Genomic DNA, 19,457 nt, shown 5'->3' with positions numbered 1-19,457 from the left:
GGCCAGGTTGGTGGATACCCCTGGATGTAAAGAACAGAGAAACCCTCAAGTAAAGGAGGGACAAAATAGTAGGGATGCATGTGGGAATAAGCTCTTGGAAATCTCACTTGGTCTCATGGCACTTCAGCTGCTTTCGAAATACAATAACTCCAGCCGCACACCAGCAGAGGCTCTGATTGCTCCTCAGCAAACAGAGAACAAATTGGTCCGTCCTCTGGAGCCTGGCCACTACAGTGACTCAGCCATTTCACTTCCTTACTCCCTGTGGCTCTTCAATGATTTCTCTTTACCAGAGGTCCACTTCTCCCTGAATAAACAGTTCAAATTCCAGAGAGAGGGACCGGATTGGCCCCGGTTGGTTGGTGTTTACAAGTTGCTGGTACCATTAATTCGCCTTCTCACAGCCCAACCTGGTCCAAATAGCTGAAGCCAGGGCTGGGGTCATGTGCTACACAACATGGCCCGCTGGTAAAGAATGGCTTGGGCAGGGCAGGCAGCTTGAGCAGCTTGTGCAGTACAGTGGGGAGTGGTTGGGCAAGGTAGAGCTAAGACAGGCCTTCCTGGGGTTGGTGAAGGGATGAAGGCAGGTGCTGAGGAGCTTAGGAAGGCAGTGATGGGCGGGTGGCAGCAGAATAAGAGAAAAAGAGTTGAATTCTCAGGCTGAGGCAGGGGACTTCTTTAGAAAAGCAGGATGCCAGAAGGCTTTGGAGCAGAGGATGAGGCACTTCCATTCATAAGCAAATACCTGGGAAAAGACTGTTATCTCCAAGCCCTACTCCTCTTGGCTGTAGGCACAAGAGTCATAAGTTCTGTCTCACCCAAGATGATCCAATCAGACAATTTGTAAAGGGCAGCCCTCCCCAACTTGTCACCCAATTGGTCTTGGCCTTGCCTGCTTTGTTAGCTATGGAAAGTCCTTGGAAGTCAGTTCAACCTCCTTATTTGAATCCTTCAGAGAAAAGGGGCTTTGGGTTGCCCCCCAACCCACCCACCATGTGGATATCTCATTATCCCAACTCACAGATATTAAGATTCCTCTCCTTAGAATGCCCTGCCCTCCACCACCAGGCCGCATTTCACTCAAAGCACACACAAACATACATGTACCACCCACGTGGCTAATCCAGCTTGTTCAGCTCCTGATTCACTGCCTCCCGAGAACCTTCCCTGACCCTCAGGCTGGGTTAGGGATTCCTGGACAATCCCACCTCTCTCTGCTTTCCTGTATCACAACACACTTCACACATCACATCTGTACAGAGGAATCAGACACAGTGCTTGCCTTGGAAGAGCTCAACTGTAAGCTGAGGGCTTCCCTGGTGGTGCAGTGGTTAAGAATCCACCTGCCAATGCAGGGGACACAGGTTCGAGCCCTGGTCCAGGAGGATCCCACATGCCATGGAGCAACTAAGCCCGTGCACCACAACTACTGAGCCTGTGCTCCAGAGCCCGTGAGACACAACTCCTGAAGCCCGGGCGCCTGGAGCCTGTGCTCTGCAACAAGAGGGGCCACCTCAATGAGAAGCCTGCACACGGCGATGGCCCCTGCTCGCCACAGCTGAAGAGAGCCCACGCACAGCAACAAAGACCCAACGCAGCCCCCCCAAAAAAAATGTAAGCTGAGCATCACAGGGCGAGATCAAAGCCAGAGGGTGTTTGGAGAGCACAGAGAAAAGAGCAGTCAATTCTAACTTTGGCAGGGTGGGATGAAGTTGAGGTATAAAAAGAAAGGCATCCTAGAGATGTTTAGCAATCAGCTATATCTTGAAGGATGAATCATACTTGGACAGGCAGGCACTGGGGCAAGGTCAGGTGCATCACACTGGGAACCATGGAAGTAACCCAGAACCAGGGGTCAGAATCTTCAGCTCTTCCTCTGACTGACTGTGTGACCTTGGGCAAGTCACTGCACCTCTTTGGTCCTCAATTTCCCAAAGCTTTAAGGAAAGGGTTGGACTAGGTGCTCTCTGACAGTCTTGCCCCTGCTTACTCCTAGACTCATCTTCCCCTATATTTTTTATTGATTCAGCAAATACTCATTGACCACCTACTATATAGCACTGAGAATACAATGAGGGGACAAAAGAGATGTTTGTATACAGTAGGGGGTAAGTGTTGTTAAGGTTAAGTGCAGGCTACTCTGACAGTGAGTAACAAGGACATCTGCCCGCTGAGGACAGGAATGCCCTGATACTGTGGCATTTCAGCTGAGATCTGAAGGATAAGGTGAGTATGTCCCATCCTAGGCAGAGGGTAATAGCCTGGGCAAAGGCCCAGAGGTGGAGAGGAACGAGGCTCAGCTGAAAGGAGCCCCCAGTGACTCAGCATTGGGGGTGGGGATGGGGCTGGGATGGGAGTGGTAGAAGGGACCTGATCACCAAGGGCCTCATGAGCCGTGGAAAGACATTGATATTTACCTTAAGAGTACTGGGAAGGGGGACTTCCTTGGTGGTCCAGTGGGTAAGACTCTGTGTTCCCAATGGAAGGGGCCCAGGTTCGATCCCTGGTCACGGAACTAGATCCCGATTGCATGCCGCAACTAAGAGTTTGCATACCTCAGCGAAGATCCCACATGATACAACTAAGACCCGGCACAGCCAAAATAAATAAATAAATATTTTTAAAAAACAAAAGAGTAGTGGGAAGTACCTAAATTCCAGCCGATGGATCATCTTCTCAAAGCCTCAGTTTACTCATCTATAAAATAGGGATGATAAAGTACCCGCCTTACATGGTATTGAGAGGATCAAATGCATTAAGTGCTTAAAACACAGCCTGGCAGATAGCAGTAACTAATAAATGTTTCCTTTTATTATTATTATTATCATTATTATTCATCTGGTTAATTCTTACACATTCCTCAAAGTTCAGCATGGATACTGTCTCTTCTGGAGCTCCCTCCCCACCACCGACCGCCCACACCAGGTTATGTACCACTCCTCTGGCTTCCCAAAGTCCCTGTTCTTCCCTCTCTCACCCTGCACAGTAATTTGCTATTGACTTCTCTGCCTTTGCCCCTAAACCGTGAGTTCATCAAGGGCAAGGATTGTGCTCTATTTGTCAGGCACAAGGCTGATCACAAAAAGAATGAAGGTGCTCAGCTGTGGTAGGCTGAATAATGGCCCCTCCAAAGACGTTCACATCCCAATCCCTGGACCTCAAGGGTATGTTACCTTACATGGTCAAAAGTACTTGGCAAATGTGATTCTGTTGAGATGGAGAGATTATTCTGGATTATTATATCTGGATTATCTAGATGAGCTTAATGTGATCACAGAGTCCTTATAAGAGGGAGGCAGGAGGATCAGTCAGTAGTAGGAGATGTGATGATGGAAGCAAAATGTGCTGGTGATGTGAAGAAGGGCCCACAAGCCAAGGAGCACAAGTGGCCTCCAAAGGCCGAAAAAGGTAAGGAAATGGATTCTCCCATAAAGACTCCATAAAGAACACAGCCCTGTCCTCACCCTGATCTTATTTTTTTTTAATATTTATTTATTTGTTTATTTATTTCTTTCTGGCTGCGTCGGGTCTTAGTTGCCGCATGCGGGATCTTTTGTTGAGGCATGCAGGCTCTTTGTTGCAGCGCATGGGCTTCTCTAGTTGTTGCTCGGGCTCCAGAGCGCGTGCGCTCAGTAGTTGCAGCACGGGCTTAGCTGTCCCATGGCACATGGGATCTTAGTTCCCCAACCAGGGATCGAACCCACGTCCCCTGTGTTGGAAGGTGGATTCTTAACCACTGGACCACCAGGGAGGTCCCTCACCTTGATCTTAGACTTCAGACCTCTAGAACTATAAGAGAATAAATTTGTGTTGTTTCAAGCCACAAAGTTTGTGGTAATTTGCTATAGCAGCAATGGGAAATTAACATACAAGCCAATCATGAAGCAGGGATTAGAGAAAGAATAGTTGTGGGGAGAAGCTAATGCTCAGTTCAGGCCCTCCCTGATCCCCAGCATCAGTGACAGCAGGGCTGGGGTTTATGATGGCCCCATCTGCCCACCCCCTTAGCACATCCTCGTCAAACTGGGCCCTCCAGGAGCAAGGTGCCACCGTCATATTAACTTCATCTCTGGGTTCTCATGACTTGGTGAGTAGAGAAGGGGGAGAAGAATCAGTGGATCTAATGACATCAGTGGACGGTTTTTCCTGGCTCCAGAGGATAGAGGTTGGAGAATAGAGTAATGGAAAGAACACTGGCCCAGGAGAGCTGGATTCAGTTCCTAGCTCTGCCACCAGCATCCTGTGAGATTTTGAACGAATTATACAGTTGACCCTTGAACAACTTGGGGATTAGGGGCGCCAACTCTCCTGGCAGTTGAAAATCTGAACATAACTTATAGTCAGTCCTCTGCATCCCGGATTCAACCAACCATGGATTGTATAGTACTGCGGTATTTACTATTGAAAAAAATTCGTGTATAAGTGGACCCATGCAGTTCAAACCCATGATGTTCAAGTGTCAACTATATACTCCAGACCTACTTTTTCTCTTGTATTCCTCATCCTAATAAATGGGGGAAATCCAGGGGTATTTCTAAACTCCAACCCCCTTCCCCTAACTATACAATCATTTACCAAACCCTGTCATTTTTATCCCTGAAAATTTATCAGATTCTTCCCCTCCTCCCCCTCCTCATGGCTGATATCCTAGTTTAAGTCTTATCATCTCATTCAGAGATTAACTGGAGACCTTCTATATATGTACATGGATTCTGGTACTAACCTCACAGGAGACCTCCCCTCCTCAACATCTGCACTCTTTTCATCCCCTCAGCCAGAATGATCTGCCAAAAACACTAATCTGACCAAATCACTTCCCTGCCTACAACCCATCAGTGGAGTCCCATCACCAAGGTGATATGGTCCAGAAGCCTGAGAATGACTTCCAAGGCCCTGCATCACCTAGGCTCTGATGGCTCAACTAGCCACATCCCTCTCCTCTTCCTGCCTCACAGTTTGTGGTCCAACTATGCAATACTATGTACTGTTCCCTGAATACATGCAGCATTTGTCACAGGCCTACCCACATTTCTTCTTCCTTTCTAACAGAACTCTGATTTTATTGGGGCAACAAAATGCTTAGCTACAAAACACCTTTCAGTTTTCCTTACGGTTAGATGTGGCCACATCACACAGCTCTGGCCAATGAGATGTAACAAGTCCTTGGTGAGGCTTTCAGGAAAGCTCTTTAAAAGATGACACAGTGTTTTCCCTTTGCCATTGCCCTCCTTCCCCTCTTCCTTCCTCCCACTTGGAATGCTCATGTGATGTCTGGAACTGCAAGTGTGTTGTTGCAACCATGAAGGCAATAGTCAAAAACTATGAACAACAGATTAGAAGCACACGAGGTGCCTAGGTCCTCAGTGGTATCTCTAAGCTGCTACAGCAACCCTGGATTATCTCCCCAAGACCTCTTCTTACTTGAGAAAAATACATTCCTTACTGCAGAGCTTCCCAACCAGTGAACACATTCTTATTGATTTGTTCAGTTTATTTCCTGAACCCTCTGAGCAGCCAGGGGGTTGGGCTTTTACAACCCAAGCCCTGGGCTCTTACAACCCCCAATCATCTCTGGCCCCAAACAGTCTGTCTCTCTACCCTACTGGGACAAATGAATATTTTTGTACATACACCACTATGTGACAAAGATTAGAAAACTTTGTCTCAGCGGTTTAAGTTTGCTTATTACTTTGTCCCACTTGGCCGTTGCCTGTGTCTCTCAGTTTGACCACTTTGATGAAGCCTATATTGAACTTCAGGTTCACCCCAGATGTCCACTGCCCCTACTGTCTCCACTGCTATGAGTTCCATCCCAACTCACCTCCAGATTGTCATTGCTGTATTGCTGCCTGCATCCGTCTGCCGTGCAGACAGGGCTCCTCTTGGGCTACCCATTCAGTGGCACTGACCTATCTTTGACCTCTCATGCTCTGTGTGGCCTCAATCCCTGCCATCCCACTAACTCAGCATCTTCGCTCACCTCCAGATCCCCAGGGCTATCTCTCTTTCTCACCTGCTCTCTCACTCTTGCTTATCATTAGGGGTGCACACTTTATTTCTCTTATCTCACTTTGCTGGACCCCGAGTGTCTTACTGAAATAGTTTTTTGGCCAGACCAAAGTGGGCTAAGAAGAGCTTTACACTATGCCCACAACTAGTGCTCCTTATCTGCAAGCCACTTTACTAACCTGGTCCTCTGTGCCAGCCTCCCTCCACACTTATAGTGATGCTTTCTCTCGGGACCCCCTTGTCCTCATTGTGATCTGGCTTCCAATGCTTCCTTTCCCCACGATCTCAATATCCATCAGATATGCTTATATACATCTGAACCTCAAATATGAACAATCCAAGTTCTTACTTGTGGATCTATGGTAACCTGGGGATGCAGCTAGACACCCGAAGGGCCTAGAATATGTGGAGGGTCCTGAGCCTACTGTGACAGAATGAATATTTAAATTCTTGAGGCCTCAGTTTCCCCATTTGTAGATGCAAGAGCAGGACTACCTGATCTTAGCTTCATCAGTCTGATACCAGGAAGAACCCTGGGGGCAGGCTTGAGGCCCCAGAATACATTAGAACCAGTCTAGGAGCTGGGGGAGGGGGAAAAATGAGGGGGAGAGGAAGTTTTCAATCAGGTGCTGAGTTTTCACTGCCAAAAAATTTCCCACAAACAAACCCACCCCAGCAAAGGAAGCTACTGTCGGCTGGCACACTGCAGAAAAGAAGGCGGGCACGAGGCCTCATTAATCCAGCGACTGTGGGATCAGTTGCAGATACCCCCAGCCCACCCACTTCTCACCATCTGCTGCTGCCGTCGCGGAGCTGAAGGCGTGCGGCTGTGGTGGGAGTCCAGCCTGAAGCCCGCAGAAGGGCCTGCACCCTAGACTACAGGGCAGCCTCGCAGTAGGGACCCACAGGTTCCCTTGAGGCCAGGATCGTGCCCTAACCTTGTCTCCCAACCCCCACCCCAACCTGAAATGTAATGTCACAACCCTCCACGGGGCCCTCCCTTGGAAGCACCTGAGGGAGAAGCCCCAGCGCCCTGAATAAATATTAAGCAAATAAGTGATCAAATTGCATTGATTGAGAACCCACTGTGTGCCAGGCACCCACCTTATCTCCCATAAATACTCCCCAAAACCACACTAAGACTCTCCAAAACTAATCTGTCATAATTCTTGATGATTTCAATATGCACATAGACGATCCTTACAATATCCTAGCTTCTGAATTCCTCAACCTCTGCTTCTCCTTCCCCCTTGTTACTCCCCTTCCTGCTCATACCTTAGGCCTTAAGACCTGAATTTCAATTTCAAGCATCCTCTTGTCAATGCCTACTTCCTATCCCACTCTCTTTAGTACCCTGACTCAAAATAACCCTTCAGCCCACTGGGACCTTCAATTCACTTTTTACTGTCCGTCCCCCTCCCACCCCCCATGCCCCCAATTCCCTTCCTATTCAGTTTAAATCCATGATCAAACATATAATCCCACCCTTGCAAACATTCTTTTTTTGGGCCCTCCCTCATTTCACTGCACTCTAGTTCATTCACACTTTCTCGCTCCTAGATGATGTCTTCCTGCTTTCTCCTCTTTCTTTCAAACCTCCAGTACCTCCTCCCTCATCTTCATTCTCAAGTGAAGACTCTGCTTCCTATTCCTACCTTTCTGGCCATCTCTCAATTTCTTCCTCATCTCTTTGAACTCTAAATATTGGAGGCTCTTGGACCTTTTCTCTAACTACATTCACTTCTCAGAATCACTCATCCAGGGTCATGACTTTTAATATAATTAATGTTCAGAAGATTCCCAAATATATTTCCAGCCCATATCTCTCCCCTTGACTCTGGAGACATATATACTATTGCCAAGTTGACATCTCCACCTTACTGTCTAAAGGGCATCTTAAAATTAACATAGCCAAAAACACCATTCCTTTTTGCCTTCTCATCCACTCAACCTACTCTCTTCCCCATTTTAGCAAATGGCAGCACCATCCTTCTAGTCTTTCAAGCCAAAACCCTTGGAGTGACCCTTAACTCCATTTGTTTTCCTTCCCTTCCCTAGACATTTTCCCCATCGTGCAGAGACTTGTATCTTTGTTCACTATTGTAACCTCAGCTCCTGAAAGAGTGGCCCTTAGTAGGTGCTCAATAAATGTTTGCCTAATAATTAAATTAATTGAATTGAATGACTTGGGTACCAAGTCATTAATCCATCTGTTCATTCAATAATTAAAATAATTACAGATTGTGATAAGGGCTGGGAAGGAAAATACTATGGAAGAAATAGCAGAGGGGCTCTACCTAGGCAGGGTAAAAGTCTTTTCCCTGAGAAAAGGACTTTGAAATGAGACCTGAAGGATGAGAAGGAGTCACTGTGAAAGAGACAGGCAAAGAACATCAGTGCGAAGTCCTGGAGGTAGTAAGAGCTGAATAGGTTCTAGGAAATAACAGATGGCCAGAAGGGCAGAAGAACAGGGAGGGAAGGGACAGAGATGCCAGAAGACATTGGAGAGCTGGCCAGATCATGCAGGCTTTTGCAGACCTGAGTAAGGACTGTGGATTTTATTCTAAGGTCACTGACTTCATATGTCTTGTCAACTTTCTAAATAAAGAGTATGGAGTAATATTAAGACCTGAGGATTTGGATCCCTGTTCTGCCAGGCTTACACTATGCGACCTCTACCAAGTATCTCTCCCTCAGGATAACCATTTCTGACCTGCTTACTTTGTAGCACTGTTTTCAGGTTCAAGTGAGATTAGCCAGGGATCTTCAGAAGTGTCATTGCCAGAGCTTGTAGGACATTTTAACCAGATTGTTAAAGACACAGACCAAGCAAAAGGGAAAGCTAGAAACGGATTGCATTTAAAGAGGTTAAATATAGTTTAAATGAGCAAGGACTGTCCTGCTATGGTGCAAGTGAAAAGGCATTTTCTAGCAATGCCTGGGGGTTTCCAGCCAAGATTCCAGCTATGTTCCTGGCATTTGAGAAGGCAGGTTGAGAAGTGACCTACTGACAGGAAAGTACCTGGATCCTGGAGTTCTGTCCTGTTAAGGCCACAAAGTTGGGGCTTGCTTTGCCTACCCCCAGCTCTGGCTTGGCCATTAACCCTCACCCCCAACCTTCTCCCTCTGCAAAGACTTGTTGGGCCCCATCTCTGTGCTCAGGGAGGGTCAAATATAAACCTAATGAAACTGCCTTGAAGTCAGGACAGCCCCAAGAAGAATTATAAAAGGATTAGGACATCTGAATCAGGCTGGCCAGACCTATGTGCACTGGCGACCTAAGGGAGCCAGGCTGGATGGAGTTCTAGCTCAACACCGGTTGGACAGGGTGGTGGCTAAAGGTAGCTACAGCTCCTCCCCTCCATCTTCATACAGTTGCCCACAGGTGCCCAAAGGAAACTGAGGCAGTTCAGGAAAAAGGAATAGACTTGCACACACTAACATGGCCAGGCCAAGCCCAGGCATGGGGTCTGGGAGCTCAGAGCAGACTTAATAACAATGATGCCTTTTCCTGAGTACAAACCAGGAGACAGGAGCTTTCATACATTCTCTGTCATCTTCTTTCACCCCTTTGAAGTACATAGTATTTTTCCCACTTTACAGGTGAGGAATCTGAAATGCAGAGGAGTCATGTGACTCTCCCAGGATCTACAGGTTGTCCGTGGAGAAGCTGGGACTTTAGCCCAGTCTGACTCCAAATTTTATGTACTCTTTCTGCTAAATCTCATTACCTCTCCCAGGATATTTGCTTCTTCCTCCTCTCACAGAGCCTGAGGGAGGGGACAGCTAAGGCACTTTTGCAACAGAAGCCTTTGCCCCTCCAAGGTGGAAATTTCAGAATACTTACTTTATCATATTGTCGGGAGGATTTAATGACTTCGAACACAGGCGAGCACACAGTGAGTGCCTAATAAATGTTGACCCTAATCATCATCGTCATTGTTTTCATTATCATCATCATCTAACCAAGATCCCTTCCTATGCAGCTGTGCCTTTACGCTCAGGAGACCCCAGGTTATTCCTCTCTCATTGGGGTGAAACCCTGGAACCTGGTAGAAGAGTTTAGGCAGTGATTCTTAAAGTGTGGTCTCCATACAAGCAGCGCCAGCATCACCTGATAAACTGTATAAAAAATACAAGTGTTCCGGCCCCATCTCAGGATCTATTAGATTGGAAATTTGGGGTGGGGCCCATCAATCTGTGTTTGACAAGCTCTGCTAGTGATTGGGGTGTATGCTGAATTTGAGGATCACTGAGTAAAGGTATCTGCTAGCTACGGTAACAGATAAGCTCACCCACCCAGTAGCTTAACACAGGGACGTTTACTTCTCATTCACACAAAGTCCTAATGGGTGTTCCCGATGGGCAGGAAGCTCTCCTTTGAGTGGAAATATGTAGAGCCAAGCTCCTTCCATCTTGGGGCCCTGGACTCCTCTGCATCTAGTCAGCCGGGCAGGAAGCTCTCCTTTGAGTGGAAATATGTAGAGCCAAGCTCCTTCCATCTTGGGGCCCTGGACTCCTCTGCATCTAGTCAGCCGACAGGGGAAGAGAAAGAGGATCACGTGTTGAAGTTTCTGTGGAGCCACTCTAACTGCAGGAGGGGCTGGGAATGCAGTCAAGCTCTGTGCTCTGGAAGAAGAGGAATCACGTAGAGATTTTGGTGACCCCAGCAATGACCGCACTTGGTATTCAAGGCCCTCCGTGACCTCACGCCTGCTTATCTCTCCAGATTCATCTCCTGTCTTGGCCCCTTTCCCTCTGGAACCCCGAAGTCCTCAAAGTGTTATGAGACCCCAGGAATTCTATGCCTTTGTACGTACGGTTTCCCTGCCTGGGATGCTCCTTCCTCACTGGCCCTCTCCACCCACATTCCCACTCGCATCAGCAGTGAACCTGCTCAGGGTGTGGTCCTCCCTCACTCTAGGCCCTGGAAGAGGCCTCCACCCCGCCCACCACGTACGCCTTAGAGTCATTCTGTCTCCTCACTGCAAAGTGAACTCCTGGAGGGAGCAGCAAAGTCTAATACCCTTGTGTGCCCACAGAGCCCAGCAAAGGCCCGTCACGGAACTGGCCTCAGTAAATGCTTGCTGAGTGAATGGAGGAGGGAGGGAGTGCCTAAGAAGAAACTCTGGGCCAACAAGGGCCAGGCAATTTCAACAGCAGAATTACTCCTGCAAACACTGGGTAAGAAAAGCATTTCCATTTGCAAGTGGCACTTTCTCTCCTATCACTGGAAGGAACAGCTGAAACCTGCAGCGAAACCTGCCCACTATGAGGTATGTGGGAGATGTGTGCTGGGGTGGCACTGGTGACAGAAGCAGAACTGTCACTGGGGCCTCTCCCAGGGATCAAAGGGAATGGAAGTGGTAGATCGGAAGCAGAGAATCAGAAATGTGAGGTGTAACTAGCGGGAGGGGTCAGAAGTCTGCCATGGTAGAACTTGGCCATATGGAAGGACCCCTGGAACTCGGTGATTTGCCCACCTCCATAGCAGACCAACACTTCTATCCCTTTCAATTTCCCATTCCCTGTCCTAGCCAGTTTCCATCTCTTCCTTCGCCTTTTCTAAGAACCCCTGACATGCTGCATAGCTGCCCTTCTCCCAGCCCCATTCCACATATATAAACTAACTCTCCTCTAAGGTAAGACACAGGCACTGTGGAAAGAGCATGGGTTTGGGGTCAGACCTAAGTTCAAATCCTGACTGGGTCACTTACTGACTTTGCAATGGTTGGTTTCCTTGTCTAATAAAAGAGATAAAAGTATTAACCTTAATGAGTTGCTGTGAGAGTTAAATAAGAAAATGTATGTCAATCACACATAGTAGATAAGAAAGCTATTTTTGTTATGCTGATCTTATGACCATGTGTTAAATCTTCCCTACTAGACTAAAAGATCCTTGATGGCAAGGACATGGCTTCTTGTGAACACTGAATCCCTGGTGCCAGCATCTAGGGCAGTGTCTGGAACCTAGTAGATGGTTAAGAAATATTTGTCAATATGAACTGTTTTGTTAATATAAAAAAAATACGCTGATACATGACAAGTAGCACAGATACACAAATCCAAAGCTTGACCCATCCTCTGAAGCTGGCATCCAGCTGTCATCATTCTTATACACAGCAAGAATTGGACTCATTATTAAAATCTCTCAAAGTAACTTCCCTACCAGCTGTCCTTCAGGCTGCAATAAGATGACAAAGATCTGCCATCTTCATCACACAATTACTAAAACATCCTTCTTGAGTTGCCATTTAAAAATGTTTGCCTAATTTAGCTGGAGTTTGGGTTTAATTACAGGAAGAACGTGGGCTTGAATTTGGGAAAGGGAGGAACAGATAACTAGGTCCCTTTCACTCGCTGAAAGACTTTTGTTAGGGAACTCCCAAGTAAGACTCGCCTAGTCAAATAAAACAAGCAACACACAAAAAAGGAACTTGGAAAGAAAGAGGTCTTGGAACAGGAGTCTGAGAAGACCTTACTCCAGCAAAAAATCCTTCAGTGTCTCTCTAGGGCCTCAGAACACAGGATCAAGATGCTTGGTCTGGCATTCAAGCCTTCCAGGATCTGGCTACACCTCCTCTCCTGACCAGGGGCCAGTTTTATTTCTTCTGTGCAGTGGGATTGGTCTAGTCCATCAGCCAACAAATATTTATTGGAGATTTGCTATGCACTCAACATGATTCTAGAGGCTGGGGATAAAGCAGTTAACAAAGCAGATAAAATTATCTAGCTTCAAGAAGGAAACAGATGATTAAAATGACCACATGAATAAACAGTACAGTCATTTAAATGGTGATAATTGCTTACTATATTAGTTCCTTTTTCCTTTTTGCTGGCACTGGTGAGTGAAAGTGGCAAAACAAAACTTGTGCTTGATTCAATGTATAGTTGGTTTTGGGTTTTTTTTCTGGCCACACCACACAGCTTGTGGGATCCTAGTTCCCCAACCAGGGATCGAAACTGGGCTCACAGCAGTGAAAGCAACAAGTCTTAACCACTGGACTGCCAGGGAATTCCCTCAATGTATAGTTTTAAACATCTTTCTTTGATGTTCTAAAGACTCAAAGAAATGCTCTGTACCTTCCCCTAGCACTGCATTGAGGCCCATTAACTGATATTTACAGCACATTATCTTGTCCTTCTGACTAGATCGGTAGCTGCTTGAGGGCAGGGACAGAGTTTGATTTTCATGAAGGCACAAGAGACTAGCTACTGAATGAATGAGAGAAAGATTGCGCCAACCCTGGGCTGTCTTTCCACTGACCCCCTAGTCGTAAACTCTTCTCAATACTTTTCAATCCTTTAATTCTTTTCTGCCCTACAAAGTTTCCGCTACTCTTGCAGTGGGCTTGTCCTGGTTTCTAAAGGGGTCTACTGGGGATAAAATCCCTTGGAGCTGAGATCCCTGCAGACATTAAATAGCATCCTGGAAATAAGCATGGCTATTTTCTAACCCAACTCAGTGAAAATAATGATCGCAAAAGTCATCACCTAGTGAGCATCTTCTATTGCCAGGCACCATGCTAGGCCCTCGACATAAAATGTCTTTCTAATAAGTAAAAAATTCTGCCTGGTAATCCTCACAGCGCCGATAACCGTGAGAAATACATGGAAATTACTAGCTGCTATCAATATTACTGTGTCTAAAACTACCGTTTTCCCCTGCATTAGAACAATCTGAACATTGTTAGGCAAAGACATCTAAGCAATTTTAAAATTATTTGAGTCATGACAGAGAGACTCACAACTGAAATATTTACCTTTCAATTTCAGGTGAGGATGTTCCCAGAGATGGAAGATGTGACAAGTTCTCGTGTCGTGTGAGCATCGGAGAAAAGTTCCCCTGACAAGTCACGTGCAGAGATGGGAACTGCTGATTAAGGAGAGGATTAATTTTATCTTCCAAGTATTTCTGCCAGGGAAATACTCTTAGATTTGTAGAATGGTGAGGCTGGAAGGGTCTCTTGAGGTCTCCTGCTCAGCCCCTTTGCCTTATGGATGGGGAAACAAAGGCCCAGCAATCAGAAGGGCATCCTAATTGTTCAGACTGCCTCTTTACATGCCCCTCTCCAACCCGTATCCCACACGTATCCTAGAGTTCACTGCAGGAACAAATGGATAAAAATAAAGGGGGAGTTTGGATCTTGAGTTATCCATTAGTTTAATTAACAAATATTTATTGAGCATTTTCCAGGCACTTTTCTGTTCTGGGCACTGGAAATATAGCAGTAAACAAAGCAGACAAAAATCTCTGCCCTCATGGACCTTACATTCTAGAAAGAAGAGGAGGACATTAAAAATATATACATACAAACGTAAATTGCAAAGACTGTTAAATGGTCATAAAAACTAGAGAGAAGAATAAAGCAGGAAGGAGATAGGAGGGCCAGTGGGGAGGGGGTTAGAAACTTAAGTAGAATAGTCAGAAAAACCCTCACTTAGAAAGTGATAGAAAAAGGAAGGGAGCCATGTGGATATCTAGTGGACAAAATACAGACAGAAGGAACAGCAAATGTAAAGGTCCAGTGTGTCCAAAGAACACTGAGGAGGCCCATATGGCTAGAGCACAGGGAGTGAATTGTAAGATTTTGGACATGAGTTCAAAGAGATAATAGGGGGCTGGAGAGGGGTGTACCATATCCTGAGGGTGTGTGCCATCAATGGCTGGTTTCCTCTCATATTCATCCTTCCCTGTACTTCTCCCTTGCTCTCTGGCTTCTGGCTAGGTTTGGCCAGTGGGAGGCACTGGCAGGAGGTTAGAGAGAGAGGGAAGAAAAGCCAAGTATATCTCCCACTCTTCTCTGTTTCAAGTGGTATATCTAGTAGGGGCCACAGCTTCCCATGGCTCCAGCTCCCACCAGACAGGCCCACCTTGGTTCTGGTTCCAGTGGGGCAGCTCCAGCCCTTGGGCTCCCTTTATTCCTGCATCCCTAGGGGAAGTTGCATTCCCCTGCAATTGCAAATCTCTGGGTTGCCTCACCTTCCCTTTGTTGCCCTTTTAGCTCTTCTAATGCCCTTGTAACTAACTCCCTGTATTAAACAATCTCTAGTAAATTACCTGGTGTGGGTTGTTTTCCCAGCTGGACCCTGACTGATGTAGGCTCCATAGGTCCCTGTAAGACTTGAGCTTTTACTCTAAGTGAAATGGGCAGCCATTGGAGGGTTCAAGTAGAGGTTCATGAAGGGCCTGCAAAGCCCAGATGAAGCATTTGTGCTTCCATCAGTATTTCTTGAATTGAAGACACCTGCCCAAAGTCACACAAAATTTGTGATTGAACAGACCCCTGGTGTCTGCTTCTCTGCTCTCTACTCAGTGTTCAATAAATGGCGTGGAGGAGCCAGAGATTTCAAAGACAAGGAAACGTATTTGCATATTTTTAAGCAGTTTTGCCCAAGACTCCAAGTCTTTGAAGCCCTTTGGAGGTCAGGAGGGGAGATGACACTGCGCAGAGGAAGCCTTTTCTCTATTTGATTTCCCAGGAATGCCAGGAGAGATGAAGAAAAGCTAACCCTTAGGGAGTCTCTGCAATATCCTAGGCACCCTGCCAGGCAATTTCACATCCAATGGCTCATTTAATCCTACAAGGACACTACTCAGTGGGTGTTATTATCTTTATTTTGCAAACACAGCTTTTGAGTTTCAGAGAGGTTAGGTAACTAGTCTAAGATCACACAGCCTCCTAGTCCATTGACAAGTAGATGAAGGATTAATTCAAACCTTCAATGTGGCCATCAGGGCAGTGGAGTAGGGAAGTCTTTAGGGAAAGTCATTGGACAAGAGGCCAGATCTTTGGACTAAAAGTCATTTTGCCTCCCTGAGTCTCAATTTTCTCATCTATAAAGTAGGAACAATATCAGTGATACCCATTTCAAAGGATAGTTTTGAAGATTAAGATAGGCTACTGCATGATAAAGACTTTGTACATTTTAAAGCTCTATACCAGGGACTTCCCTGGTGCTGCAGTGGTTAAGAATCTGCCTGCCAATGCAGGGGACACACGTTCGATCCCTGGTCTGGGAAGATCCCACATGCCATGGAGCAACTAAGCCCATGGGCCACAACTACTGAGCCTGCGCTCTAGAGCCCGCAAGGCACAACTACTGAGCCCACATGCCACAACTATTGAAGCCTGTGTGCCTAGAGCCTGTGTTCCACAACGATGAGCAGCCCCTGCTCGCTACAGCTACAGAAAGCCCACACGCAGCAACAAAGACCCAATGCAACCAAAAATAAAAAATAAATTTAAAAAATAAACGAATAAAAAATAAAGCTCTATACCAAAAGCTCTGAACTTGAGGTCCATGCCTAAGCTTTGAAGTCCATGAACCCCTTGAAGTTGACGCCAAAATTTGTAAGTACAGGCAGAGATCTGCTGATCCTGCAAAAAATCTGACTTTCTTCATGCCTCTTCTACAGATAAGCATCTTGGTGTGTGGGTGGTGATTCTATTATTTAAAGAAAGGCTTTGAGGTCCCTTCTGCCTTCCCCAAATGACGATACAAGAAGTTGGAAGTTGAGGATTGGTTCAAGATGGCAGAGTAGAAGGACGTGTGCTCACTCCCTCTTGTGAGAGCACTGGGATCACAGCTAACTGCTGAACAATCATCGACAGGAAGACACTGGAACTCACCAAAAAAGATACCCCACATCCAAAGACAAAGGAGAAGCCACAATGAGACAGTAGGAGGGATGCAATCACAATAAAATCAAATCCCATAACTGCTGGGTGGGTGACTCACAAACTGGAGAACACTTATACCACAGAAGTCCACCCACTGGCATGAAGGTTCTGAGCCTCATGTCAGGCTTCCCAACCTGAGGGTCCAGCAATGGTAGGAAGAATTCCTAGAGAATCAGACTTTGAAGGCTAGAGGGATTTGATTGCAGGACCTCGACAGGACTGAGGGAAACAGAGACTCCACTCTTAGAGGGCACACACAAAGTAGTATGCACATCAGTACACAGAGGAAGGAGTAGTAACCCCATGGGAGACTGAACCAGACCTACCTGCTAGTGTTGGAGGGTCTCCTGCAGAGGCAGGGGGTGGCTGTGGCTCACCGTGGGGACAAGGACACTGGCAGCAGAAGTTCTGGGAAGTACTCCTTGGTGTGAGCCCTCTCAGAGTCTGCCATTAGCCCCACCAAAGAGCCGGGTAGGCTCCAGTGCTGGGTCACCTCAGGCCAAACAACCAACAGGGAGGGAACCCAGCCCCACCCATCAGCAGACAAGTGAATTAAAGTTTTACTGAGCTCTGCCCACCAGAACAACACCCAGCTCTACCCACTACCAGTCCCTCCCATCAGAAAGCTTGCACAAGAGGGCAGACAGCAGAAGCAAGAAGAACTACAATCCTGCAGCCTGTGGAACAAAAACCACAATCACAGAAAGATAGACAAGATGAAAAGGCAGAGGGCTATGTACCAGATGAAGGAACAAGATAAAACCCCAGAAAAACAACTGCATGAAATGGAGATAGACAAACTTCCAGAAAAAGAATTCAGAATAACAATAGTGAAGATGATCCAGGACCTCAGAAAAAGAATGGAGGCAAAGATCGAGAAGATGCAAGAAATGTTTAACAAAGATCTAGAAGAATTAAAGAACAAACAAACAGAGATGAACAATACAATAAGTGAAATGAAAAATACACTAGAAGGAATCAATAGCAGAATAACTGAGTCAGAAGAACGGATAAGTGACCTGGAAGACAGAATAGTGGAATTCACTGCTGCAGAATAGAATAAAGAAAAAAGAATGAAATGAAGACAGCCTAAGAGACCTCTGGGACAACATTAAATGCAACAACATTCACATTATAGGGGTCCCAGAAGGAGAAGAGAAAGAGAAATGACCCAAGAAAATACTTGAAGAGATTATAGTCGAAAACTTCCCTAACATGGGAAAGGAAATAGCCATCCAAGTCCAGAAAGAGCAGAGAATCCCATACAGCATAAACCCAATGAGAAACACATTGAGACACATAGTAATCAAACTGGCAAAAATTAAAGACAGAGAAAAATTACTGAAACCAGCAAGGGAAAAACGACAAATAATATACAAGGGAACTCCTATAAGGTTAACAGCTGATTTCTCAGCAGAAACTCTACGAGCCAGAAGGGAGTGGCATGATATACGTAAAGTGATGAAAGGGAAGAACCTACAATCAAGATTACTCTACCCAGCAAGGACCTCATTCAGATTCGATGGAGAAATCAAAAGCTTTACAGGGCTTCCCTGGTGGCACAGTGGTTGAGAATCTGCCTGCCAATGCAGGGGATACGGATTCGAGCCCTGGTCTGGTAAGATCCCACATGCCATGGAGCAACTAGGCCCGTGAGCCACAACTACTGAGCCTTCGCGTCTGGAGCCTGTGCTCTGCAACAAGAGAGGCCACGATAGTGAGAGGCCCACGCACCGCGATGAAGAGTGGCCCCCACTTACCGCAACTAGAGAAAGCCCTAGCACAGAAACGAAGACCCAACATAGAAATCAATCAATCAATCTTTAAAAAAAAAAAAAAAGCTTTACAGACAGGCAAAAGCTAAGAGAATACAGCACCACCAAACCAGCTCTACAACAAATGCTAAAGGAACTTCTCTAAGTGGGAAACACAAGAGAAGAAAAGGACCTACAAAAACAAACCCGAAACAATTAAGAAAATGGTAATAGGAACATACATATCGATAATTACCTTAAACGTGAATGGATTAAATGCTCCAACCAAAAGACACAAGCTTGCTGAATGGATACAAAAACAAGACGCATATATATGCTGTCTACCAGAGACCCACTTCAGACCTAGGGACACATACAGACTGAAAGTGAGGGGATGGAAAAAGATATTCCATGCAAATGGAAATCAAAAGGAAGCTGGAGTAGCAATACTCATATCAGATAAAATAGACTTTAAAATAAAGAATGTTGCAAGAGACAAGGAAGGACACTATGTAATGATCAAGTCGTCAATCCAAGAAGAAGATATAACAATTATAAATATATATGCACCCAACATAGGAGCACCTCAATACATAAGGCAACTGCTAACAGCTATAAAAGAGGAAATCAACAGTAACACAATAATAGTGGGGGACTTTAACACCTCACTTACACCAATGGACAGATCATCCAAACAGAAAATTAATAAAGAAACACAAGCTTTAAATGACACAATAGACCAGATAGATTTAATTGATATTTATAGGACATTCCATCCAAAAACAGCAGATTACACTTTCTTCTCAAGTACGCACAGATCATTCTCCAGGATAGATCACATCTTGGGTCACAAATCAAGCCTCAGTAAATTTAAGAAAATTGAAATCATATCAAGCATCTTTTCTGACCACAATGCTATGAGATTAGAAATCAATTACGGCAAAAAAACGTAAAAAACACAAAAACATGGAGGCTAAACAATACGTTACTAAATAACGAAGAGAGCACT

General features: G+C 45.8%; 1 protein-coding gene across 1 annotated transcript in view; it reads right to left on the bottom strand.

Annotated features, from left to right (window-relative positions):
- The window catches only part of LOC309620360 (uncharacterized protein), a gene marked incomplete at its 5' end in the record, with an annotated part of 185,840 nt that overhangs the window by 2,471 nt on the left and 163,912 nt on the right, over positions 1–19,457 (bottom strand). Inside the window, 2 exons of the mRNA XM_082376626.1 lie at positions 10,309–10,449; positions 13,773–13,885. Coding sequence (XP_082232752.1) covers positions 10,332–10,449; positions 13,773–13,885 — 231 coding nt within the window. The 3' untranslated portion in view covers positions 10,309–10,331. The remainder of the gene's footprint in view (positions 1–10,308; positions 10,450–13,772; positions 13,886–19,457) is intronic.

Source organism: Balaenoptera borealis, assembly GCF_965194805.1.
Source record: "Balaenoptera borealis genome assembly, chromosome: 1".
Classification (NCBI taxonomy): Eukaryota; Metazoa; Chordata; class Mammalia; order Artiodactyla; family Balaenopteridae; genus Balaenoptera; species Balaenoptera borealis.
This window is presented reverse-complemented; position numbering and strand designations above follow the sequence as displayed.